Consider the following 25,900-nt stretch of genomic DNA (forward strand, 5'->3'; position numbering starts at 1 on the left):
TTGCCCTCCTTTCTTTGCTACTCCTTCCCAATTACACTGAAAAGACATGGCAGAGAGGGACTTCGCACACTTACATAGCTGCACTGGGGTGTGTAACATTCCTTTTTATGTTTAGCTGCACTGTTGGCTTATGCAAAGAGGACAAACTGAGTTATCTAAGATCAATATTTGCCGGGACATTACAGAAACTTTTTAGAAACACTATAGCAAGGGAATATTTTCATTTTTAAACTAACACTGACTTATATCTAAAGCTGATTGGAGTGATATTTTTCCTGTACATGATTTTAAAATACCTTCTTCCTTTTTATGTTGTCTGGTTCTCAGCAAAAACACAAGCACTCAGTGTCTGTGCCTCACTCCTCAGGTGTTCAAATGGATTTGTGTTTTTTAGAAAGCAAACCTTTTCATCCCATAGCCATCACTTTAAATCCTCTACCATCAATCTTTCCCCACCAGGATTCTCACCTGCCTATTGCAAAAGCATTTTAACCTCTTTCTACCCAAGCCCCTTAACTAATTAGTAAGTTATTCAGGGCCCTTGCCATGGAAGCTGGCTTCTTACCCAATTAGAAGTGAAAATGTACTGGACTATAAAGATACCACTTTTGCAAAGTCTCACACTATTATTTGTGCTGTGGCTGCCACACAAAACCTTCATGGTCTTGAATCATCCAAAGCAGAGAGTTAGGAACCTCTGCTGCCAAAGAGCTCACAGCTACAAGCACAGAATGAAAGACCATGCCAGGCCACCTCTGATTTTCCAACACCAGGTTTAGAAATGAAAACAAGTTTGTTTTAGTTAATCTTACCATGATGGGACCTAACAGGCAAGGTGCTTTCTGAGGGAGCTGGGGCCCAGACTGTTTATAGTTTTAAAGGTTACTAGATTTTGAATTGCAAGCATAGGCATTATGTCTCCAACTCAAAGTGTTTAAGATTGTGGTTAAACTTATGAATTGTAGATAAAATTAAGCACATGTTTAAGTACTTTGCTTGAATTGGAATTTATGGACCAGAACTTCAAAGATATTTAGGTACCCAACTTCTAAATATCTGAAGATCTGTGACTATATGCCAGGGTGATCAAACTTACTGACCATCTGAGTTGCATATCAATCTTCAGATGTTCAAAAGCCACAAGACAGGCACAACCTGCCCGGGAGGGCAGGGCCTACTGGGGCACAGGACTTCACTCTGACACCCCCCCCCCCCCCATGGGGCTAAAACTGTGAGAGCCCCCCTCTCTGCAAGGCAGAAGCCCCAAGTTCCCCTGTCAGTCTGCTGGATGGAGAATTGAGAGTATTAAGGGGGGGAAAGGGGGCTCAGCAAACCACACTTTCACTGTAAGAGCAGCTTGTGGCTCATAAGCTGTAGTTTGGCCACACCGGCTATATGCTTACAGCTTATCACATTATCTTTAAAAATACAGTTATGTAGAGGTGGTTCCAGTTAGAGGTGATCAAAAAAAGAGGTTGTGGCAATTTTTTTTCCCTAAGACAAATGTCATGATAAAGTTTATCTATGGAAGACTTCACAACAAAATTAAAAAAATCCAAAATATGAAAATCAAAATATTTGAAAACAAATGAAATTAAGAACTTCAATTACTTTATTTTTTACCCTTACCCCTCACTCTCCCACCTTCCCCCTCCTGCAGCAGAATGTGAAAAGGACACATTCAAATGAGTTTTGTGCCCTTTTATTTGTGATGGCCTGAAAGTTTGTTTTTGTTTTATATTAAAACCATTACTCATTTTACATGTTATTTGCTGGTGAATTAAAGGGGTGACTATTACAAATAAAACCTAAGCATCTGAGAGACAGATTTTTAATCAGTCTGTTTAAACTTTTTAAGTTTTAGCACCCTATTTAACTCCAGCTACTGCCAAAACACTTGAGAGAAAAGGTCTCTCTGTGAACATAGGAATTAACAACATTAAAACTGCCACAGCGGGTCAGACCAATGGCCACCTAGCCCAGTAATGTTTCTGACAGTGGCTAATACCAGAATTTCAGGGGGAGAGTATAGAACAGGGAAACTGGAGCAATCTACCCATCTTCCCCTCCTGGCTTCTGGAAGTCACAGGTTTAGAGATACCCTGAGCATGGGGTTGCATCCCTGACCATCTGGGATAATAGCCCCTGATGGACCTATCCTCTATGGACTTTTCTAGGTCTTTTTGGAACCCTGTTATACTTTTAGCCATCATAACATCCCATGACAATGCGTTTCACAGATGGAGGATTGTGTGAAAACGTATTTCCTCATTTGTATTAAACCTGTTGCCTATTAATTTCATCATGGACTCCTAGTTATTGTATTATGGGAAGGATAAACAGTTCTCTTTCCACACCATTCATGATTTTACCTACCTCTACAATATCCCCCCTACTCATCTCTTTTCTAAGCAGAGCAGCCCTAATCTTTTTACTCTCTCTTCCTACGGAAGCCATTCCATACCCCTGATCACCTTTGTTCTTTTCTCTGAATCTTTTCCAGTTCCACCATATCTTTTGTGAAAGGGGGGACTAGAACTGGACACAGTATTGAAGGTATGGGGACACCATGGGTTTATTCAGTGGCATGATGATATTTTCTGCCTTATTTTCTATCCCTTTCCTCATAGTTATTAACACTGTTAATGTTTTTGTCCAGGGCTGTACCTTTAGTTCAAGTTTTCAGAGAATGATCTGCTGACACTCCAAGATTTCCTTCTTGAGTACTAACAGCCCAATTAGAAGCTGTCATTGGGAAAAAATAATCCCTACTTTATACAATGTGCATTACTTTGCATTTATCAATGTTGAATTTCATAATTCATGCAAAAAGAACAGGACTACTACTTTTTGCTGATACAGACTAACACGGCTGCTACGCTGAAACCAATAATTCATGTAGTTGCCCAGTCACCCAGTTTTGTGATATTGCTGTGTAACTCTTTGTCATCAGCTTTGGACTTAACTATCTTGAATAATTTTGTATCATCTGCAATTTTGTCACTTCATTGTTTATTCCCTTTTCGAGCTCATTAATGAATATGTAGAACTGCATTGGTCCCAGCAAAGATGCTTAGGGGACCTTGCTGTTTCCATTCTGAAAACTATTTATTCCTACCCTTTATTTCCTGTTTTTAACCAGTTACCAAACTGTGAGAGGACCTCCTCTCTTATCCCATGACTACTTGGTTTCCTTAAGAGCCTTTGGTAAGGGACCTTGGCAAAGGCTTTCTGAAAACTCATCATGAATCAGAATAGCAGTTCACCTAGTCCAGTATCCTCTCTCTGACAGGCACCAGAACCCTCCAGAAGGCATCTAGGGAATAAATCTACCCCCTACACAGGAGTCACCTTGATTGCTAGAGGTTAGATATTGGCTTAAGGGCCAGGGCCGGCTCTAGGAATTTTGCCGCCCCAAGCACAGGGCAGCAAGCTGCGGTGGGCGCTCCGTTGGCACCGCGAGGGCAGTTTGCCGGCTGCCCTCGGCGGCTTGCCTGCGGAGGGTCCACTAGTCCCGCGGCTGTGGCATATCTCCCACAGTGCTTCGAAGCCGCGGGACCAGCAGACCCTCTGCAGGCAAGCCTGGGGGAGGTCTACCGAAGCCGTGGGACCAGCGGACCTTCCGCATGCAAGCCGTCGAGGGCAGCCTGCCTGCCTCCCTCGCGGCGCTGACAAAGTGCCCCCCGCAGCTTGCCGCCCCAAGCACGCTCTTGGCGCGCTGGGGCCTGGAGCCGCCCCTGTTAAGGGCTGAAGCATGAGGAGATGAACTACAGCTCCAGCTCTGTAGTTTCTAAACCATATGCTTTTATCATGTCCCATTCATCTCCTTTCTCCAGGAGAAACAATCCCACTCTTTCCAATTTCTCTTTATGTGAGAGGTTTTTTCCCCAGCCTTGGATTACTATTCCTCCTCTCACTTTTGCAAAACTGGAGGGGGATTTAGAAAGAGAAACACTCACACCCCAGCTACTGAGGGCTGAAAGCCCCTCCCAAGTTTGAGCCCTCCAACAAAACAAAGCAAGGCAACATCTGATAAGGTAAAACATAGGAAAAAGAACTCGAGGGGAAAATTTAAAAAAAGGAAACAAAAAACATACACCTCCCAATTTCATTTTCCATTAGAGGTCACAAACATAGCTTCTCTATATCTTAGATACACTCCACTGAACTATATCAGTCCAACTATGCATAAAAGTATTCTTAGGAGAATAAAAAACAACTATTTAATCTTTAAGTAAATGGAAAAATCTCTAAAATTAGGCACTTATCTTCTTTAGAGTCACTACCATACCCTGCAGAAAATCTAACACAGCAACAGATCTATGCATTATTTTCACTGGATGTTGATTTTGTCACAATGACATGAGCAGAGCAAGTTTCCAAGGAATTCCAAATACTTGTTGGATTGCATTTGAAAAGGTGTTTTAGCACAAAACAAATACTCCAGGCACTATATAAATGCTTAACACCAGCCATATGATAAACAAGAAATCTCAGGTAGGTAACATTTGAGACTGCCTTTTTTGTTTTCCTACACACGTCCTCTCTCCTGTCCCCTTTCCTTCAGTTTTATATTTTTTACTTGTGGAGGGAAATAAGGTAAGTTTCATACAATTTTATTTCTTATTAAAGTAATAAACTCACCTATAAAAGCTGGATCTCTGTAAGGCAACCAACTACCTCATATACATCTACCTTTAGTAAACATTACAAATTTATCTGAAAGTTCATGAAAAATTGGGAGTTGAATCTGGACTCAAGGAAATAAAAGAAGTGTCACTAAAAAGCATATTACATTTTCCTATCTTTATTAAGTTTTCAGGTTTGATATAGTCTATGCCCACGACACTCATGTTTCTCAGAAGCACTATGCTGGGAATTCTCCTTATCTGCATTCTCTGGACAGAGACTATCATGGCTGGATCTAGTTTTTTAAGTCCTGAATATCAAAACACACAGGTAAAATTAGGTATATTTTGCTCTTCTTCCCTAGCTACTTCTTGAGACAAAATATTTTTTTATAATATTCAGAAAAACTTAACAGACTGCCTCAACTTAAGAAGGTACAAGTTCTGCCAGAGGAGAGGTTTATCCCAATTCCTAGATGAATAATGTAAACCAACAGGGCTGCATCCACAGTAGGAAAATTAGGATCCACAATTCTGTAGTGGTGGCAACAAAGGGGGATGATGTAACGTAAACAAGACTTTGATGACTTTACCACTGTTGTCTGCTTACAGTAAGGTAAGAAAACAGCATAGACAAAAAACCCTGTCTACACTACAGCTTTCACCTAATGAAGCTGCCCATATGGTGAATTATGGGCTCTAATTTTCCTATTGTAGACAAGGCCTAACTGTTTATCTATGGATAGAGTATTTGCACTTTGTTTTGGTTACTTTCCAGCAACGAAAGGATCCAAAAAAGCATACAAAGTTAAACCGCCGGGCTGCAGAAGGATTTTTGGATGTAGATGCAAGGCAGGCAGAAGGAGACAACAATGAAATAGAGATTAAGGTTTGTATTTTAAGAGGGTTTGTTTTGTATATGCCCATATAATACAAAATGTAATAGATTGTGATACTCAAAGGTGGTACAAATCAAAACTATACTGCTAACTGCTTCTCAAATCAGATATAAAATTCACTTGAAAATGGTAACCATAGCTAATCTTTAAAAAAAACTCTAAAGCAGTTTAAAATTTATTGCAACTGGTCAAACTGCAACCTCCTAGTGAAGATTTACTTCCATTTCAAGATACATGTGCAATGAAATTTCACTTTGTAGATTTCCTTCAGTAATCTCAGACTTTGCTGTACTGTTTTGTTTACAATAGCTATACACAGGGTAATTGCTGTTCCTCCTGTATATAGTTATTTCAATCATAAGTCAAGCGAGTGCTTAGCGGGAACAAGTTTTCCTCGTTTTCAAGAAAGCTTAGCTAACACTGTTCCCATCAATGTTATCAGTCTGCAAAGCCTGTTCACCCAACAGCAGAAAAGAACTAAACTCTCTTTAAGGAAACTGTTCACTGAGCTCTTCTGGTTTGCTGTTTTCATTAGCTTAATGTTCCCTTTGAAACTGGTGTCAAGATAACAGAAGAGCAGTACCAGGAGTATGGACAAGTTCTGGAGAAGATCCTAGAGGACATTCTTGCAGAGGACACTAAAAGGTACGTCTCCCTCCCACATCCCAACTCCTCTGTGCAGGACAGGTGGGTGGAGTGTTCCAGCAAAAGTTCTTGGAAGTAAAGGGTATTATCTAACTTAATATACAAATCATTAGGCCAAGATTTCAAGAGCCACTTTGGATGTCCAACATGACACTCTGTAAAGGGACCTGATTTTCAGGTTAGGCAAATAAAACACTGAGGGATCCTATTTGAGAATCCAAAAACAGAAGCACCTAACATCATGGATTACTTTTGAAAATCTCAGCATTTTTTCTGCCTCCCACAAGCCAACACCTTCATCTCTCTGGCAGTGAAAGACCAAAACAAGGGTGGATAAAAATCAATGATTAAAAAAAAAAATCAGATTTTATTTAAATCATATTTTTATAAAATGCTTTTTGAGGAAACACCTATCTAAAGATAGTTTTAATTAACATACATTATAGCTCAAAGATATCTCATGATGGAATAGGGATTATAAATTCTAATTCTATAGTATGAGGCAATATATTAATATAATGTTTATGAACAGTTTTGTAAATGAGTTCCAATAGTTCATGGATTAGGGACCCAATCTGATGGGGTTCCACAGGCTTCTGTATAGATTATTTAGATTAATCTTTCTAGCTACCCAATGGGACTCAGTGCTCAGTCTAGAAGATACCATCAGAGATGCTTAGTTTTGCAGTTCTCAAACTGTGAATTTGTGTCGCCAGAGATAACATGCTTGTTAACAGCAAAAATGTTTTTAAATAATATATAGAGGTGAGAAACAAGAGACCTCAACTCTATTGTCCCTCTGCAAATTTGTGTACACAGAGTCAATCCCTTACCTCTAAGTGAGAAGTTTCAAAAAGTTCAACAAATAGAAGATTGTTGGGGGTGGGATTGATCTGGACAAGAAGTAGTTTGGAGATAAATCTGAGAAGCGAGGGACATATGCATAATTTGTTAAAATACAATGTTTGCTGTTGAAGAAAAAAATCCAGGATATTTAATGTTGTTGTTTTAGTTAAATAAAACAATTTAAATGTCTGTCTAGTGATGTTCTCCTCCCAATACAGCATGGTAAGGAAATCCTCCAAATACTAATAATTTACCTGTTGAACTGGAGATAGTTCACCTCCCAATGAATTCATAAATATCTGCTTCAATTACCTTTGGTAAAAGAAAAAACCAGACAACCATTCATTTTCTGATATAGCTATAGAACTAATCTGAAAAGTTTTCAAAATAAATCATTGTTTAAAAATGTATAGTGTGTACCTTCTAAAAATGAAACCTATATCTATCTCTGAGTTGTTGGTCATTATAACCTTAACACATATTATTCACAAGAATGTAGTAAACCATGATTAAATCTAGTCTTCCTGACTAGTGATTTAAATCAAATCCATCCTGACCAAAACTATGCATTAGCAGTGAAAAGCAAAGAAAACTCATTTTAGATACCACAGATACTATTTTGCTGTCTCTCCATTCCACTGTATCAAGACCAAGTCTCTTATCCTCACCTTTAAGGCCCTGGTACTTCTGCTCTTCTATTGTGTTGGCCCTTCGCCCTCTCTCAGCAATGCCAGTTTTGATAGTCTGATTGTTCATTCCCTCTACAAATTTCTTTGTGCTTTTTTCTGCCTGGCTCCTTAAGCTTGAACGGATGGATCTGCATGGCCACTTATTCTGTCCTCCTTCTAATCCCTTCTCAAGCCTCACTTCTTCCAGGCCTCTTAAAAGAAGTCAGACACTTTAATTATCTAATAGCAGCAAGTATGCATAGAACTGTATGTATATCTTCCTCTTCCCTACTTTTCACATGCTGCTTAGTAACACACAAACTTTTTTGACGGGGACTACATCAACAGGACCTTGATCTTGGTTAGGCCTCCGGGAACTACTTAATTTTTCCATTAGTTTTTAATATTTACATTTTACACATGAATTACATGCCCAGCAAAACAGACCTAGGACAAATAGATACTTAAATTTGTGGTGACCTTTTATTCACTACTCAGAGTGCATTCACCTGCAAAAATCCAGCACACCTCATTTTTTTTTTTTGGAATATTAACATTTTTAGACATCTGGTCTGTTAAATGAGTAATCAGAGATTTCACCCAATAAAATCTCTAGAAACTACAACACAGATGTTATGAATCTCACTCTAATATGGTAATATTCTGTTAGAGAGATGTGATCTCTGTATTCTTGTATATTTGTCAATAACATCAAATGTTTTGTTTCTGAAATTTACATGGCAAGGATTTTTAAACCTGTTAATAATACTTAAAAAATTAAAAGTAAAACAAAACAAAGGAAAAACTAAAATCTCTACCCTCTTCCCTTTCAGAAACCCAAAATTGGCATGAGTTGAAACATGAAGATGTTACAAACTGATTAGAGTACAACAAAGTTCCACTCATGGGCTTGGATTGCTTTAAATCTTGCTTTACATTGTGCAACAGATGATAATAGCATGCGTTAAAAAGACAAATGTATGAAGCTGAACAGTTCACAGTTTTAAAAAAGTAACATTTTGTTGTGTAATGTCTTTTGATGAAGTTGCAAGTAGTATATGTATGGTAGACAGCAGCAAGCAAGGTCAAACACACTGAAATCTAAATTGTTTTCTTACCTTTCGAAACTATGTGACGGAAGCTACCTGTTCTAAAAAAGTGAGGGAAAAACTATGTTAATTTACCCCATGCTTCTTGAAGCAGAAAATAAAGCTAGTGTTGAAACCGCAGTCATTTGTTAACTGATTCTATATACACGTGGCACTAGATGCAAATTTCAGTCTCCATTATACACCTATGTATATGATAAAGGGCCATGTATATGAAGTCATCTTTTAATAGCTGAGTTAATTACATAAGGCAGGGGTCCCCAACGGCGGCATTTCGGCGGGGACGCCTCTCGGTGACAACGCTTGCCATTGACAAGTGACACCATCGAGAGGTGTCGCTCTCGAATTTCGGCAGGGACGCCTTTCGATGACACCACTTGCCGTCGCCACCGAAATGCCGCTGAAATTCGGCAGCATTTTGGCAGGTGCTCCACTGCTGCAGTGGTCCTTCGGCTGGCACCTGCCAGCCAAAAAGGTTGGGGACCACTGACATAAGGCATAAGTTGACATAATTACAAAGGGCCCCATCTAGCTCCCACTGAAGTTATTGAAATTAACTGCAAAACTCTCATTTAACACAATATTGTCTCCTTAGTAGTCCTAAAGAGGAAGGGGAGCAGCAAATTATACCCTTTAGAACATGAAAGCTTTTAAACTGTTGCTTTGTCAAAAAGATTAGTAAATTCACATGAGGCAGTGATCCATAAGGGGGGCTGTGGTATAGCCAAATCTACTGAGATACACACTTATGTGGTGGAAATACTGGACAGCTTCACATTCAAATCTTTCACTCTGATCTAAGACAGGCTATGTGCACTTACTTTTAGAAAATTATGCATTTAAAAACCTTTGTGCAGAACATGAAGTCACACACCTGCTTGATACTAGCATACAGATGTGGACAACATACAAAATGGAAAGGTGTAACTGAACACTTTCACAGTGTGATTTATTAGTTTGGAGGGGTTGCCCGACTGGGACTCTTCCATTTACCAATCTAATAATCTAGGTTTTACAGATAACTAAAATCAATCTACAAAATATTAGCACAGTTCTGTATAAATTAAACAAGAATTGAACAGTATCTCTTTCTCAGAGAGCTTTATTTACAAATAAGCTTTAAAAAAAGTTTCAACTGTAGCTTCAAGGTACATTAAAAGTAACCTACATAACAGAAAAATTAAGTCATTGTCATTTGTCAAATTGCCCTCTGAAAGCTGTTAAAACTGGCCAGAAGCAGTTTAAAATTAGACTTACTTTTACTTTTTTCTTATTTTGAGATCTATATTCACCAAAGCACTTTGTGTTTCTGTTACACAGGCATTTTTCTTCATAACACAGTTGGGCCACAACCCCATATAAGAACATTCAGGATGGATTTCCACATTCAATTGCATACTACAGGATCCATCAAAGGTGGGATCAGTGGGCTTCTATGTTCATACTCCATTTCAGTTCTCTTAAAACCTCACTGTAGCCAAAAAACCTGATGTCTTTTTGAGGCTATTCAACACACTGGTAATTTTAACGTTTTGCTGAAAAAATTTAAAGGCTTATGTAGCACCTACATGCTGTATACTTTATCCAAAGAAAGGGACTTGGACACAAATACCACTTAACAATTTTGGATATTTTCATTCTGTGGCATGAGGAACTCTGTGCATAGTTATGCATCAAATTCTCTGCTTTGATATATACTCTTTTCCGTATAGCCTCACCAATTAGGTGCTTTAAGAAGCCAAGATCATTATCCAACTTTTGAGCTCTAACTACACCAAGTAATCCATATCTCCTCAATAATTATAGGCTGTTCACTCCTGAACAGGCTAACAACAAATAAAGCTGAATAAAATTCCATAATATTTCCCACAGCAGATCTTCGTCTCCACAAGAAAAAACATTTACCCAGCAAAGACCAATACCCTTTCTTGTGGCACGCCAGAGGGAGACAATGGGCCAGTAGAGAATTAAAAGGAGATGCAAGGGATATCGATTAAAAGGGAATGTGTAACTCTTTCGGGAGCAGTGCGGATGGCAAGCCATGAGTACTTAACACTAACCATCATCTCCAAGTTGGATTGCAGCATAACATTTTCGGGCCACAGAAGACATAATACAGATGTCACTTGAAGGGTTTTTCACAGTAGCTTTCCTGACCTTGCTTTTCTCCACATTTGCTAGCACCATCCTATAGATTGTACACATGATTGGTGTTCTGCCTTAGAACAGCCAAGGTATGGGAGAGTGGCAGGTCCTTCAGACGGGCAATCTCTCTCACTGTGTACAGGGCTAATCCTGGGTGAGAGAATTGGCATATGCTTTTGGGAACCTGCACAAACATTAATGAAAGGGAAGAGTTAAGAATGGTGCAGGTCATTTCCTCCTATTCTGTAGTGTACAGAACTAGTCAGAAGTTATCATTTCAAGCCTCTAATTATTGGTCACTGATATTTTTCAGAAAGTGTCTTTCAACAATACTATTTGATGTTCCCAGTGTTTCCTCCATCCCAGAGCTCTTTTTAAGGGCAGCAGCCAGCAAACAAACTACACAACGGAGGAGGGAAACTATTAGCCAGAGACACTGGAGTAAACATCTCTCCATTCACACAAAGCAGAAAGATCCTCAGTTTTTAAAGTCTTGTATGTAGAGAATTAAGTATGCTGACCACAGATGAACAAAGGGATGAGTTGGCCATACTAAGATCTGAACTTGTGGTTCTAAACAATTTATAATTTCAAATCTGAGGCTTAGATCACTGCTGCTTTATAAAGGGAACACCTTACCAGACATACCATATTAGAACTTGCTTCCATAGCCATGTGCTTTCTGAATATTTGAAGCAAAACACAGGCCTATGAATGCAATATTCTAATCCAGGAGTCAGCAATCTTCGGCATGTGGCCCATCAGGGTAATCCACTGCCAGACCGCAAGACTTTTTGTTTACGTTGACCGTCTGCAGGCACTGGCCCCTGCACTCCCAGTGGCCGCAGTTTGCCATTCCCAGCCAACGGGAGCTTCAGGAAGCAGCGGCCAGCATGTCCCTGCAGCCCTCGCCATTTCCTGCAGATCCCATTGGCCGGGAATGACAAACCGCGGCCGCTTGGAGCTGCAGGGAGCCGTGCTTGCGAACGGTCAATGTAAACAAAATGCCTCATGGCCTGCCAGTGGATTACCCTGATGGGCCACATGCCGAAGGTCACTAACCCGTGTTCTAATCCATTCCTTCTTGCAGATATCCTATCATACTTCTGATAGAGCAACATTAACAGCATGGGCAGAAAAGAACGTTTTGAGCATTTTTAGAAACATACTTACCTGCCTAGGGAGGAAATAGGGAGCATCTGTTTCTACAATTATTCTGTTCAAAGGAATTTTTCTTATCGTCTCTCTGGCTTCAAAGGCAGATGAGTAAGTCAGCAGTGCAGTGAATCCCACAGAAAGGTTTGGGAAATGCTCTAGCAATGGCTCTATGACATCGTAACTACCAGTAAAGCAATGCCTAAAGGTAAATAGAAAACTGGTCATTCTCCAAGGTAACAGTTTTGCAGATTTTTAATAGGAGACAGACTAAAGGGATAAGAATTCAAGGAATCCAGTTTTCTTGGATTAGCCCAATCCTGTCTAAAGTTTCAGTATTTAATGGAGACTGACTCAAAACCAAAGGGGTCAGGAAGGGTGGGATTATTGTAAAAAAGACAGAGGAAAGACTGCAAGGATTGGGACAGGCAGCACAGCAGTCAAAGCAACAAACAGGAGCTAGATGATCCTTAACATGGTTGCTGCCACAAGGTAGAATGCTTCCCAACAATTTAGAATAAAAACATCTGTTTAGATTACACAGAACTAAATGAACAGTGTGCAATGCGTGCCTACAGATCAAGCATCATCTGGGGACTTCGAATCACATTAAAACGCAATTTAGATATTCCCAGCAGTACAATTCTGGTTTCATTCATGATTTTGAGAGGTTTGACCTCTTATCAAGAAAGCCAGAAAAGTTTTAACAGAAGAGAAGTCTGATCTGTTTCAAATGGATGTCATCTATTTAAATAAATTACTTGTTTCTGAAGACCTTTTATTTAACTGTAATAATAGTAACACCTAAAATTACTAGAACCAAAAGAGATTAGAGAAAATAGTTTCCTTCCCCCCAGATTTATCTATGTTTAACCAGTTCAATGGTTTCCCCTTTATAGTCAGTTTCCTGTTTTCAGCTAGATCTCATACACAGTATTAAGGAGAGGAAACAGATTTTAAAATTAAAATTAAAAAAAAAGAATAAGAAAGTGTGACTCTTACAATCACAAGTTAGTAGGTAGAATCAGGGATAGGTGCACTAGCCAACAGCACTTTTACCTCTATTTTCAGATTGACAATGCCCATTCCAGGCACTAAATGTTCCTTTCCGAATAAGTCAAATTCACAGCTTCAGAACAAGACACAGTTATATCAGAACAACTTTTGCAGTATCATTTCCTGTCCATCCCTAAGGCATCCTAAGAATTCTTTTAAGAAGCCACAAAACATTAATTCTGCAATAAAGCTTCCATAATTTTATGCATTGATGATCCAGCTATCTCCCTACTTCTTTTTCAATTAAAGCATCACTTAGCCTAAACAGTTTCATATATTTCCTGGTTTGTTATTTTACTAATATAGGTATAATTTCTGATTTAATTATACGATCTCCAGCAATGAATGATAGAATTTAATTTGGCAAATACAGCTACCTGTGTATCTTGTAGTCTTTAGGCACAAACTTTTTCATGATCCCTAGCAGATCATCATCAGCCTCTCTGCAGTGTATTACCAAGGGTTTCCTTAAGGACACAGCTAGTTGCAGTTGCTTTTCAAATACCTGAATAAAAGTAAAATAAGAAATGAGCACTGCCTTAATTTCCACCAGAATTGTTCTAGAAACAAAGGGAATACAATGGGGTGATAGTGAGTAGGGGGTGGAAAAATCTATCTGCTAATTTATGCCAATTTCCTGTAAATCCATTCACTTTTTCAGATGAATTGTTACAGATGACACCCAGGCACTATGGTGATTGGTGCATTAGCTTTCTACACTAATAAATGTATTCATTTCAGTTTTAGTTACTTGGATCAAACTATCACACACCCGTAAGTTTATAAAGTCATATTTTGACGCACTTTCCAAAATGTGAATAGATATTTTTATTTAACAAATGGGAAAACTGAGGGTGCAGATTTTTCCTAAGTTAAAAAGGAAGTATGGGACAAAGCCAGAAGTAGAGCGAGTTCTCCTTCCTTTCAGTGTTGTCCATGATGCTTCCCTACAATACTGTATAGTGCTTTTGGCCAGCTATCCAGGTATTTGTATTATGCTCATCACTGCCATATCAGAACTCTTGCATTCTAAATATACACTTCAGAGGCTGCAAGAAAAAAAAACTAGAATACACATTTAATATGCTCTATAACTGGCCAACATCTCATTTATTTACCCAATGTCTCCAATCCAAATTTGGAAAACTGTTAGGAGGGAAGACACAGTACAAGTATTTGATGACTGATTTACGTCTTCATCTGAAATGGTCTAATTCACACATCACCCTCAGGGTTCTCTCCTATTCCACAACGAATATAAAGGTTGTAGAATGCTAAAGCATGTTGTATACAGAAAAAAGGAAAAGTTTAGAATCCATAGGTAGACCTGAAAGAAAAGTTCCAATTAGTACCATACAAGTAGACACTCAGCTCCTTACCTTATGTTGCTTGGAGACATCAGTAGAGCATTTATAAGAGTAATCTAGACCCATCTCTCCAAATGCAATAGCTTTCGGGTGCCTCAGTGCCTGTAAGAGATCTCTTTCATGGAGGTCTGTGTAGTAACGTGCAAAATGTGGATGACAGCCAAATGCTCCCCAAACCATTTCTTCTTTTAACAAATCCTCCCACAAGAAGTCCTTTAAGGTCCGAGGATCACAGAAGTCAGCTATACAGCCTTGAAATTCTTTCGGAAAGGAGCTATTGTAAACTTTTCTAAACTTTGCAAACGTACCCCTGAAAGACATCTTGGAATACAGCATGTCCAGGTGGCAATGGGTATCAATGAAACCTTCCTGTAAATGTTTAGGGAGTTCAATAGTTGCTTCCTGGTTTACATATTCAGAAGTAAAAGAATCAGACATCAGTGCTCTAGAGATAATGGGAGCATATGATTCTGCTTCCTTGCTAGACATTTTGCTTTTCTCCTCAGAGACCAGGGAAGACTCAAAGGAACGTGATCTCCAATGTCCAACTTCAATTCCAGACTCTAGATCTTTCAATGTATTGGAAGGAGTGCATGCTGCAAATTCTATAGAAATATCACAAAGATGACTGCTACTTGAGCCACCTAAATAAGTAGTATCCTCACTGGGGTTTGAAAATGAACGATTAGGTGGTTTTGGACTACTTGTCCAGCACTTTGCAAAGTCACCCCATGGGCGATTGTAGAGATGAGCAGGGTACATTACGTAATCAGTTGTAACTGGTGAAGTCTCCAAAATAACTGACCTATTGTGATGTGGAACTGAATCCTCCTGGGAGAACCTAGCTAGAGATTCTACATCATCCACATCAGACCAATCACTTCCCACGAAGGGATCCTTTTCCAACATATCTCGCTCTTGGAACTGCAAGTCAAATGGAAAACATATACAACCTAAACAATCTTAACTTTGTGAACAGTAAACTGTAGGTATGTCAGAGTAAGATGTTCCACTATGTATCCTGTTTATTATTTACCAAAACCACAGCTGTTCCAGTAAGCACATGAAAACCTCAGACTGAACTAATATACAGGGTTGCTGTCTGAACAAATGAATTACTGACATGAGACTAAGGCCTTGTCTACACTTAAAAGCTTTGCTGCTTTAACTACGCTCATATAGTTAAGTGGCAAAACCCCCTTAGCGTGGATCCAATTATACTGGTAACGCTTATTTTTGTTTGGCAAAATGAAATAAACTTTACTAATATAACTTTGTCTACACTGAAAGTTTTACCAGCATAATGTCAAGTATATAAAAAAAAAAATAGCAGTCACACCCCCTACTGACAGTTATCTTGGTAAAACAAACTATAGAGTAGGCATAAAAGGAATCCTTCAAATGTCAAGCTCAGAATGTGTGGTAAGGCAAGGAAAACTGCTAAGAGAGGGGCTAGGTAAGTACCATATAAGGGCAGAGATCTGTACTAACTGTAGCTCACAGATATCAGAGCTGTAAAAGATTAGGTCATCTGGACAGGATGAAAAGGCTATTGTAGGATTTTTCCCTACAGAAATTTATACCTGAAATTTGACCTACATGAAATTGTCATTCTTTTCTCAGGCAATCCAGGATGACCTAACAGATCACCTCCATCTCTAACATCTACGATTTGGTTTCTTTTATAAAGAAGGAAAGACTACAGAATTGTATGGTAATCACAAAGAAAAATGTATTTATTTAGATGTATACAACAAGTGCCTATCTTATTCTCTAGATCGGGGTAGTCAAATATTTTTTGTCAAGGTCCAAATTTCCTGGTCAAGGTATACTGAAGGTCTGGATTCCAGAGAAACATTTTTCACACGGCAAGTGCCCCTGTTCAAAGAACACAAACAGTGCTGTGTAATATACACAGGGCTTATTGCAGGGGCAGTCAATAGGCAGACCAGATGCCATATACAGACCACTAGAGGTTTTTGACCAGATCATGAAATTCTGTTGGAACCATGGGCAGTTAGTGTGGGGGAGAGGAGGCCTAGCACAGGTAGAGTGACTGGTCATGTGCTGGGAAGCTTGGGGGAGCTGGCGCCCTGTGCTGACAGGTAACTCAGGTTTGCAGGTGTTCCCCTGCCCTCTCTAAATAGAGCCCTGGCAGGTGCCTGGGGCTGGTAGTGGGAGCCCTGAGTCCCAGTGCACTCGGTAGGGCTCCATTTAGGGAGGGGTCCCCCCCCAGTTATGAGTCAGCCCCACACAACAGCTCCCCCAAGCCTGCCAGCATGCAGCCAGTCCATAGACGCCCCCTTGCACTAACCCTCAGAGTTTTGTGGTCTGGTCAAAAGCCTCTGGTGGTCTGGATTTGGCCCACAGTCTGCCTATTGACTACCTTGTGGTCTCTAGACACACAAATTTAACTTTTCAATGTAAAATTGAGCAGCAGATTTCTCATCCCACTCCAATAATGAATGTATAGATTGTCACTAGCACATATAAACCTAACCCACCTCCACAGAAATCTCACTAATAAAAACCCTTGGACCCTCAGCCTACTACCCCTTCAAATGCCTGGGACAGAAAGTGAGCCTCAAAGTTCCTTAAAAGGTTAATAACCCAGGTTCTAGCAGAAAAGTGGATTCCCAAAGTCTCTCCCCATCACAGAAAGCTGTATGTTAAGATTTCAGAAGTGACTACAAGAAACAATATTTCATTCTCATTTACTATAGTCAAAATATACACAGATAACAATAGTTAGCTCTTCTATAGAGCTTTTCATCCGTAGATCTCAAAATGTTTTACAAAAGGAGACAAGTATCATTATCCCAGTTTTATAGATGAGGAAATGGAGGCTCAGAGAGGTAAAGCAATTTGCTGGAAATCACCCAAATCTGGTACTAGCCAGCTGGGAATAGAAATCAAGTCTTTTGAATACCAGCCCAGTGTTCCATCCACTAGGCAACACTGATTCCCAGCTAGAAAAAGAATTTAACAAATCCCATTCTTCTCTGCTTTCTACAGAGATCCCATCCAATTGGCACATATAAGTAGTAGTATCCCTTATGCACCCTACAGAACAAAAAGGATGCTAAATCTGATTTATATTAATCATGCAAAAGAACACATTTTGATTGTATCCTTAAATATTTTTTGAAGGGAAGGGGTACAGCAGTGCCTAAATAATGTAGGGAAGATTTTCAACCATAGCCTCTGAAGAATCCACAAATTAAGTTAATAAGTTATGATTATTAAGAATATTGCAGCTAATATATTACTTCTCTATTAGCTCTCCTTATTCTAACGGACTGAACACAAATATAAAGGACAACAATATTCATCTGCAGCTACAATAGGACTTGCATCTTCAGAGGTAATATCATAAGTTACGTAAAACATAATGCTGTAAAACTAACACTGCATAGACAGGGATGTGTTGCTTTCTATAGTCATTTTGGGATTATTATCCAAGTGTGAAACAAGAGACTCATTGCTACCACCACTCTATGTTCAGAGGTACTATATTTCAGTCTTCAGCTATACTGAATCCCATTTTCCTTAAAAAAACAGTGATACTAAAGTGCTTCACACGGAGACTTTGTTTGTACAATTGAAAGTGATATATTCTACACATTAAAAAAAATAGATCCCTCAAAATTAGCAGCTAGTATTTAGTGTTCCTAAAAACATATTCTTTATATGGAGGGGAAAATAGAGGGCTGTCACTGAATTTTACTCAAATGACATCAAGATCTAGTAGAGAAATCTATGAGATTTTTTCCCAGTATTGGGCCCTTGCTTTGTATTGTGAGTGTTTCAAATTTGGTCAGAAATACAAAGAACTTTGGTTTGTTCATTTAAAGTTTTAACTAGTAAAATTCCAAATACCGTATATACTCATTCATAAGCCGAATTTTTTTTAGTAAAAAAGGAAAGCTCAAGAGAAGGGGGTTGGCTTATGAACAGGTATAGAGAGGGAGAGATGGGACACAGCCCCTCCCCACAAAAGAGGCAGCACAGCCAGAAAGGTGTGTCTGCTTCTGGCCAAGGTGCTCTTCCTCCAGCCTCCGAAGCAGTTGCAGCTCCGGGGCTGGCAAGCTGCAGCCCCCCAGAGCAGGCTGCGGCCGTGTCGCCCGGTCCAGCCCGCTGGAACATGCTGTGGCTGCGCAGCCTGGTCTGTCCCACCAGAGCAGGCTGCGGCCGCACTGCCCAGCCTGCCAGAGCATCTCCAGCCAGGCCAAAGACATCCTCCCCTGGCCCTCCCCAGATAAGGTGGGAAGGGATGGGATGGGGAGAGTGTGGGGTAATGTGGGGGCTGGTCACAGGGGTTACTCCCCTGGCCCCCAGCTTCTCCTCTCCCCTCCCCCCCCCCCGCCAAAATTTCTCCACCAGTTGCTGTCCCGGCCTGTCAGGGTAAGCAGCTGGCATGCCAGGACACTTTGTTTACTTAGGTTTACCTCGGTGCCTGCAGATGTGAGGTAAACAAACCATCTCGGACTGCCAGCGACTTATCCTGATGGCCCGGGAGCCAAAGTCTGCTGATCCCTGAATTACAGGATTGGCTTATGAACAGATCATAAACATTTTCCATTTTTACTTATCTGGGGTGCGGGGGGTGAGGACTGGCTTATAAACGAACCGGCTTATGATCGAGTATATATGGTATGTTTTGCTATGTCCTATTCAAGGAACACTACTTCATGGCCTCACATAGACTTACCTCAAAATCTTCTTCTGAACTTGAATTGTGTTCATCCACAAATACAAGCTTTGGCGAGGGTCCTGCAATATCTGGCCTTTGGTAATCCACATTCTGTTCTTTGGGATTACTCTGTCCAGTGCTAACTGAACTAGCACAAGCATTGTTTTCATCTACTGAAGTTTTCTTTCGGTCTGAATCTAGCTGAGGTCGCTGATCTTCTTCACGCCCTGAAACTGCACAGATACTTCTTGAGTTGCCATCTGATTTGCAAGGCTCTTTACTATGACAAGGGCTTTGATCTTGATCTCCATTTGATGTAGATGCCTCCTTTCTGACCTTTCTCCCTAATGATTTCCCAAATGCATCCTGGAGAGCTTTAAGGTATATTACTGTGGATCCCTGATCCTTCATTCTCTTCTTCCTATGATCCCCAGTCTGTTCTTCTGAGACACCTTTACCTTCAGTCCTTGGTGTGAGGTTACAGCTTGCACCACCCTTGGATTTATAAAGCTATATAAAAAAGGAAACAGCATTATGTAGGTGCTCATAAGTACTAAACATTTTACTAATCAGAAAGCATGTAAGCTTTGTTGGGGGTGGGGAGAATAGAAGGGTAAGAATCCCTCTCAAGCAGAGAGGACAGAGATGTACAGTCTCAGCATGTGCTGGAGCATGGTCACACCTCTTATGAAAAGAGTGGCCAGAATCTGCTTCATTTTCTGCAAGGTAAATGCCACCCTTGGGCTTCTGGCAAGCTGCCAATCCAGCTACAATTCGAGAAAATGTGGAAACCCTGTAGTGGGGGATCATTTCTCACCACTGGGGGCTGCTATATTGTCTGCATTGTTCCAGAGGACTACACTCTTATCCCCTGTAGTGAAATAACTGTCTCCAGTGCCTTACAGTAGTGCCAAGGAGGTGTCTTTAGACTAGTCAGCACAAGAGAGGCCATATTAGGATATTGTTTGGAACAGCTTGGTCCCATTCCAAGCAGGAGCTATGCTCTCCCCCCTCAAAACAAGCCACAGGAGTTTTTGCCTATTAAAAGAATAAACTTTTCAAATAATATTAAGAGAAGCAGGCATGCTGCAACCTAAATTATATTGTGATTTGCACGGCTAGACCAACTCTCTTTGGCCTAGACTTTGCTAATATAAAAACAAACCCAGTATGTTAAGCTTCGAAAGCCAGTCTCTGTAAACATGGATCAAAGCATATTCATGAAAATAAATGATAGGATTTTGCTTCTTGAGGTCAAATGAAGGTCTAAAGGATTTTTCACCAAAGGAGTTTTATTGCTTTAGAAATTCAGATTGTGCATCTCTCATTTTTCCTGAAATTCTCTACAGAGAACTAAATAATTAATTGAGTTATAATATTAAAAATATAAAGTAAGTGAAACCTGACAGAGAACCAAAATGATTTTTATTCAGGCCATTTAAAACTATAGGGTTTTGTTTGGCTTTGTTAACTCCTACATTGAATACAAAGACTTAAGAAACAGCTGCAAAAGAGAGCTGTTAAAGATTTGACATTCTAACCCTTTGGCTTAAGGTCAAGAAAGCTCCTAACGTGCTTTTCTAAAGCATTCACCTTCGCTGTAAGAGACAGGAAGACAAGATCTGAAAGAACTTCCAGGGGAGACATTGAAAAGTTTACGCAGTTCTAAATTAAACTAACAGGAAACATGTGACAGTTGTACAAAATAAATTAATAATGAAAGGCAAAGAGAAAATAAATCTGGCACTCGGATTAATCCATTTTACAATACAAGGGAACAAGGATAGTGGAAGTGAGTTTACCTTAAAAATAAAACTATGTCCTGTGTACATGCGCTTTTAAACAATGTAACTCACTGCCTCAAGATATCACTGAGGCCAAAAATTTAGTAGGATCAAGGATTAGACATCAGTATGGGCAATCAAAACATGTAGCTACATTAAAGAAAAAAAACATATGGATAGAAAATCTTCATGCTTCAAAGCATAAATAACCACTAACTAGGGTTAAACTAGAAACTTCATTGACAGACAAATTACTACAGTATTAAGGATTTTTTGCACCTTTCTTTGTGCATCTAGTAGTGGCCACAGTTGGAGACAGGCTACCAAATAAAATTAGCCACTTGTCTGATTTTGTATGGCAATTACTATGCTCCTGATATTTCCAAGGTAAAACGGGCTAAAAAGCTTTCTCCCTCACCCCATCCTGCCAAAACAAACCAACTTTTCAGACCTTTTTTACACATCAAGAAGAAACAAAGATAGCACAAACCTATTTCTCCCTTTGCAGGTTACCTTAAAAAATAAACACACAAACACTTTAACTAGAGTTTTGTACAAGAGGCCAGAAAAATTAAGCCAGTTGTCTAAAACTTGCCTGTGCAACAGGATGAACCGTTAATTTTCACTCTTCACTGACCTTTGCTTCAGAGCAAAAACAAGGAGGAGTACTTACTTCTTGCACCTTAGAGACTAACAAAATTTATTTGGGCATAAGCTTCAGTTGTTTTTGCTGATACAGACTAACACGGCTACCACTCTGAAACCTGCTTCCCAGCACTACATTAAAATGACACACACCTTTGCAAGGATAGTAAGCACTATTATAGGACAAGTGAAGACTCTTGGGGTGTGATGTCAGCCCCCAGCAAAACAGGAGTGGTGTTTTTAAAAAGTGCCTGGCAGGCCAAGTTAAAACACTGCCACTGCACTGTTACTTTCTTCAACTCCTTTTAAAACGTAGCCCAAAACACTCATCTTCCTCTCAATGTGGAATCTGTACGTGTACATTTTTAAAAAAGTTTGCAATAGAAAAAGGCCCCCTCGGGTAATTAGCTGCACGAACGAGGCAAACACATACTTCCTTCATAGAGCACCAAAACATTCAAGGCTTTGTCAAGCTCCTCCTGTTTTCGGTCAACTTTTGCCTCTAGTTTGCAGCCTTTTCTGTTTATCACATACCTCCCGGTTCAAGGATTTCCGGGGCATGGAGACCATGTCTGCCTTGGAAATGTCCCAGCCAGGCTGTTTCCTGAGCAGGGTTCTCCTGGGAAGGGAACAGCCCCTACCCCTCTCTTCCACGCTGCTGCTGCTCCCGTCTGCTGCATCTGGGGAGGAGCCTCGTGCCGAGAGCGCGGCCGCGGATGTCTCGCCGGCAGAAAGCCCTTGGCAAACGGGCTGTGGGGAAAGCCAGGTCTGCGCCCCCCCGCTCGGCGCGGGCTCCCCAGCGCTCCCGGCCTCTCCCGAGTGCGCGAGGCAGGCGGTGGCGGAGCCGGGGCGGGAGGACGGACATGGCGGCCCTTCCTTGGAGCATTTGCGGTACTTGGCTGGGGAGCCGCCTGCCCAGCTGTCCCATGCGCTCTTGGCCCGGCGGCGCCTGGCGGGCTCCATCGGGACTCGGCACCTGGACGGCAGAGAGAGCAGCCGTTAGCCCGGCTCTGCGAGGGCAGCCGAGCGAAGGGGGGGCGGGGCTCAGCCCGCAGCACGGGTAACACAGCCCGGGCGACCGCCCCCAAAAGCACCGCAGCGCTCCCCTGGCAGCCCGCTGCAGAGGCCACAGCGCCTGAGCGAGCCACGCTAGACGGGCCGGGGAAAGGCGGCTCGGGATGTGCGCCCGGCGAGGCGCCAGGCTGCGGGCAGTGCATGAAGGGAGCCAGCGAAGGGGGCAGCAGGGGCGCCCCCCTCCTTTCCACCCGCCATCTCCGCAAGCCCCGCCCCGCTGGAGCCCCGGCGCGCGCCCGCCCTGACGTTATCACCACCTAGGGACAGGCTACGAAGAGGGGGGCGGTTCCGTTATCGGCTGGCCCCGCCCCTCCGCTAGGGGACTGTCAAGTTGGGTCGGCGCGGGGGAGCAAGTGGCGGGAACTGGGTTCTCGCGGGGCGCGGTGTTGGTGGCCCCTGCGGGGGGGGGGGGAGGAGGAGAGCATCGGGCTTCAACCTGCGCCGTGCGCGCACAGTCAGTGGTGAGCTCCCCTCTGTGCTGTGCGGTAGGGCGGTACGGGTTGAGCGTGCCCGGCCGAGTGGGCTCGAGCTGGGCACGTCTCAAAAAAAGGTGGGTCCTCCCCAGCCCTGCACCGGACGCCTGGTACTAACAGTCACAGAGAGCGAGCGGGGCTCGGAATGTTCCCAGTAGGGTGACCAGCTGTCCCAATTTTATAGGGACAGTCCCAATTTTGGGGTCTTTTTTCTTATATAGGCTCCTATTACCCCCATCCTGATTTTTCACACTTGCTGTCTGGTCACCCTAGTTCCCAGGGTGGGTTTTGCAAGATCCTCTGGGGCCTTTTGTGCACTTTCCCGTTGAATAATAAATAAACGTGTGGCTTTTAAAAAATGTTCAGTGGGAAAGGAGCTACTGCGTTATGTATGCCGAGGCTCAGTGACAAAAGCTATGGGAAAAGCACTGCAGAGCAGGTGCCAGGGCAGAATCCACCTTTCAGAATTCCTCCCTGGATTGGATGTCCAGGATGCGGATGCGCTTTTTTGGTTTTGAGCAAAATTTTCCATTGCCACCTATATCTGACAAGATTCTCCAGCCAGCTGTGTGTAGGAGTGAATGGGCATGGAGCAGTATATGAAAAATCCTGAATTCCATAAAGTTTATCAAAGAATGGCAAAATTGAGAAGCAATATATCATTTACTGGCAATTTTTCCCCCCTTAAAGGAACTATAGTTATTTTCTCTCCTTAAAAATGCACTATTTAAGGATAGATCCTGAAATCTTTAAGCAGGCAAAATTCCTTTTGACTTCAATGGGAATTTTACATGTGTACTCTTCAGTACTGTGTCCTAAATGTTTAGCTTGCTAATAGCCACCCGTAGACTATTGTGCTCAATAATGGTTGACATATTTCAGCTTCATGTTTGTTTTGGTTTTCTGTGTATTCTCACTTTAGCCTAAGGCCCTATAATGTATGTTTCAATTTCTTACTTTAGGGAATTTGTTACTAGTTACTAAAATAAATGATGGTGTTTATATAATATCTAATGCAAAGTGGGGCCAGGAAAGGATAAATTTATCTCTTAGTAAATGTCAGCTTGTATACTATACAACCCCTTTCACCACTGCCCAATAAAAAAAGAGCTATTTTTATCACATGCATGTTTTGTGACACTAAAGTTTCACTTTAAGATGCAAAATGTGTGTACACAGAGGGCAGATAAAATAGCCTACTATGAGACCAAAAAAATGCATGAGTCTAGAACAATCATTAGTAGCTTTGGAAAGCTGGACAGTAATAAGATTATATACACCTCGACCCTGCTATAGTGTGACCCAATATAACACAGATTTGCATACAGTGCAGTAGCAGCGGGGTTCTGGCGGCACTTTAAAGGGTCCAGGGCTCTGGCTGCCGTGGGGAGCCCGTGGCCCTTTAAATCACCGCTGGAGCCCTGCCGCTGCTACCTTGGGGCTGCAGCAGGAGGGCTCTGCCGGTGATTTAAAGGGCCCAGGCTCCCCGCAGTGGCCAGAGCCTGGAGCTCTTTAAATAACCACCAGAGCGCTGCCGCTACTATCCCATGGCTGCAGTAGCAGGGCTCGCCAGCGATTTAAAGGGCTTGGGGCTCCCTGCGGCCAGAGCCCTGGGCTCTTTAAATCACTGCTGCAGCCCTGCCACTGCTATCCCGATATAACAGCGTTTCACCTGTAATACGGTAAGGATTTAAAGTAATGCTACTTCAACTGGACATCTACATTTACTTTCAGCTTTATATTATACTGACAAGTGACTGAAATCAGCCTAATACGTCCATGAATTTTTAACCTGATCACCAATCATTAGCATAGAACAGTAGTTCTCAACCGGGGGGGGGGTGTTCCCCTGGGGTACGCAGAGGTCTTTCAGGGGGTACATCAACACAGCTCTAGACAGTTGCCTAGTTTTACAACCGGCCCTCTAAGCAATTTTTTAATATTAGTGTGCTGTGACACTTTGTATTTTTATGTCTGATTTTGTAAAGCAAGTATCAGAGGGGTAGCCGTGTTAGTCTGGATCTGTAAAAGCAGCAGAGAATCCTGTGGCACCTTATAGACTAACAGACGTTTTGGAGCATGAGCTTTCGTGGGTGAATACCCACTTCGTCAGACGCAGGGGGTCCTGCGTCTGACGAAGTGGGTATTCACCCACGAAAGCTCACGCTCCAAAACGTCTGTTAGTCTATAAGGTGCCACAGGATTCTCTGCTGCTTTTTGTAAAGCAAGTAATTTTTAAGTGAGGTGAAACTTGGAGGGATGCCAGACTCCTGAAAGGGGTACAGTAGTCTGGAAAGGTTGAGAACCACTGGCATAGAATGATGCTCAGCCCCTAGTGTTCCATTCAGTTGCAGCCTTGTAATGTCCTTAGCTACATGACATTAATTCCGAAATCATCACTTATTTTCCATTTCTACTCTGTGTCCTGCCTTGTGACATTCACCATGAAGGAGCAATTGTGTCAAAAATTAGTACACTTCATAGTCTCTCTTTCCTTTTAATTTGGACTACAACTCTATATGCATACAGCACACTGAGGGACATATGGCTAAGCTGTGAGAAGTAAATATAATTTATAACTAAATAAAGTAATTATGGTATGTCCTAAGACTGAGCCAAGATTGATATAGAGTGAAATCTCTCCTAAGTGACTGCTCAAAGGACCAACAGAAATCAACTGCTTAGCAGAGGGGGCCTTCTAAAAAGGATGGTG

At 41.5% G+C, this 25,900-nt stretch overlaps 2 protein-coding genes across 3 annotated transcripts; one reads left to right on the top strand and one right to left on the bottom strand.

The window, feature by feature from the left end:
- The first annotated feature begins 4,281 nt into the window (after positions 1–4,281).
- Positions 4,282–6,356, top strand: GHRL (ghrelin and obestatin prepropeptide). Its single transcript, XM_032784240.2, has 3 exons — positions 4,282–4,959; positions 5,407–5,517; positions 6,063–6,356. Exons 1-3 carry the CDS (start codon positions 4,837–4,839, stop codon positions 6,249–6,251), a joined length of 423 nt encoding a protein of 140 aa, XP_032640131.1. The 5' UTR covers positions 4,282–4,836; the 3' UTR covers positions 6,252–6,356.
- Positions 6,357–8,150: 1,794 nt separating this feature from the next.
- On the bottom strand, positions 8,151–22,933 carry TATDN2 (TatD DNase domain containing 2). Of its 2 annotated transcripts, none has more exons than XM_032784238.2 (6): positions 22,175–22,933; positions 19,230–19,721; positions 14,531–15,442; positions 13,529–13,656; positions 12,114–12,297; positions 8,151–11,124 (listed from the first exon to the last, which is right to left on the bottom strand). In XM_032784238.2, exons 1-6 carry the CDS (start codon positions 22,601–22,603, stop codon positions 10,984–10,986), a joined length of 2,286 nt encoding a protein of 761 aa, XP_032640129.1. In that variant the 5' UTR covers positions 22,604–22,933; the 3' UTR covers positions 8,151–10,983. The 2 variants fall into 2 exon arrangements, with proteins under 2 accessions (XP_032640129.1, XP_032640130.1); XM_032784239.2 differs by lacking the exon at positions 22,175–22,933 and adding an exon at positions 22,074–22,164.
- Between the last annotated feature and the right edge of the window lie 2,967 nt (positions 22,934–25,900).

Source organism: Chelonoidis abingdonii, chromosome 17 (assembly GCF_003597395.2).
Source record: "Chelonoidis abingdonii isolate Lonesome George chromosome 17, CheloAbing_2.0, whole genome shotgun sequence".
Taxonomy (NCBI): domain Eukaryota; kingdom Metazoa; phylum Chordata; order Testudines; family Testudinidae; genus Chelonoidis; species Chelonoidis abingdonii.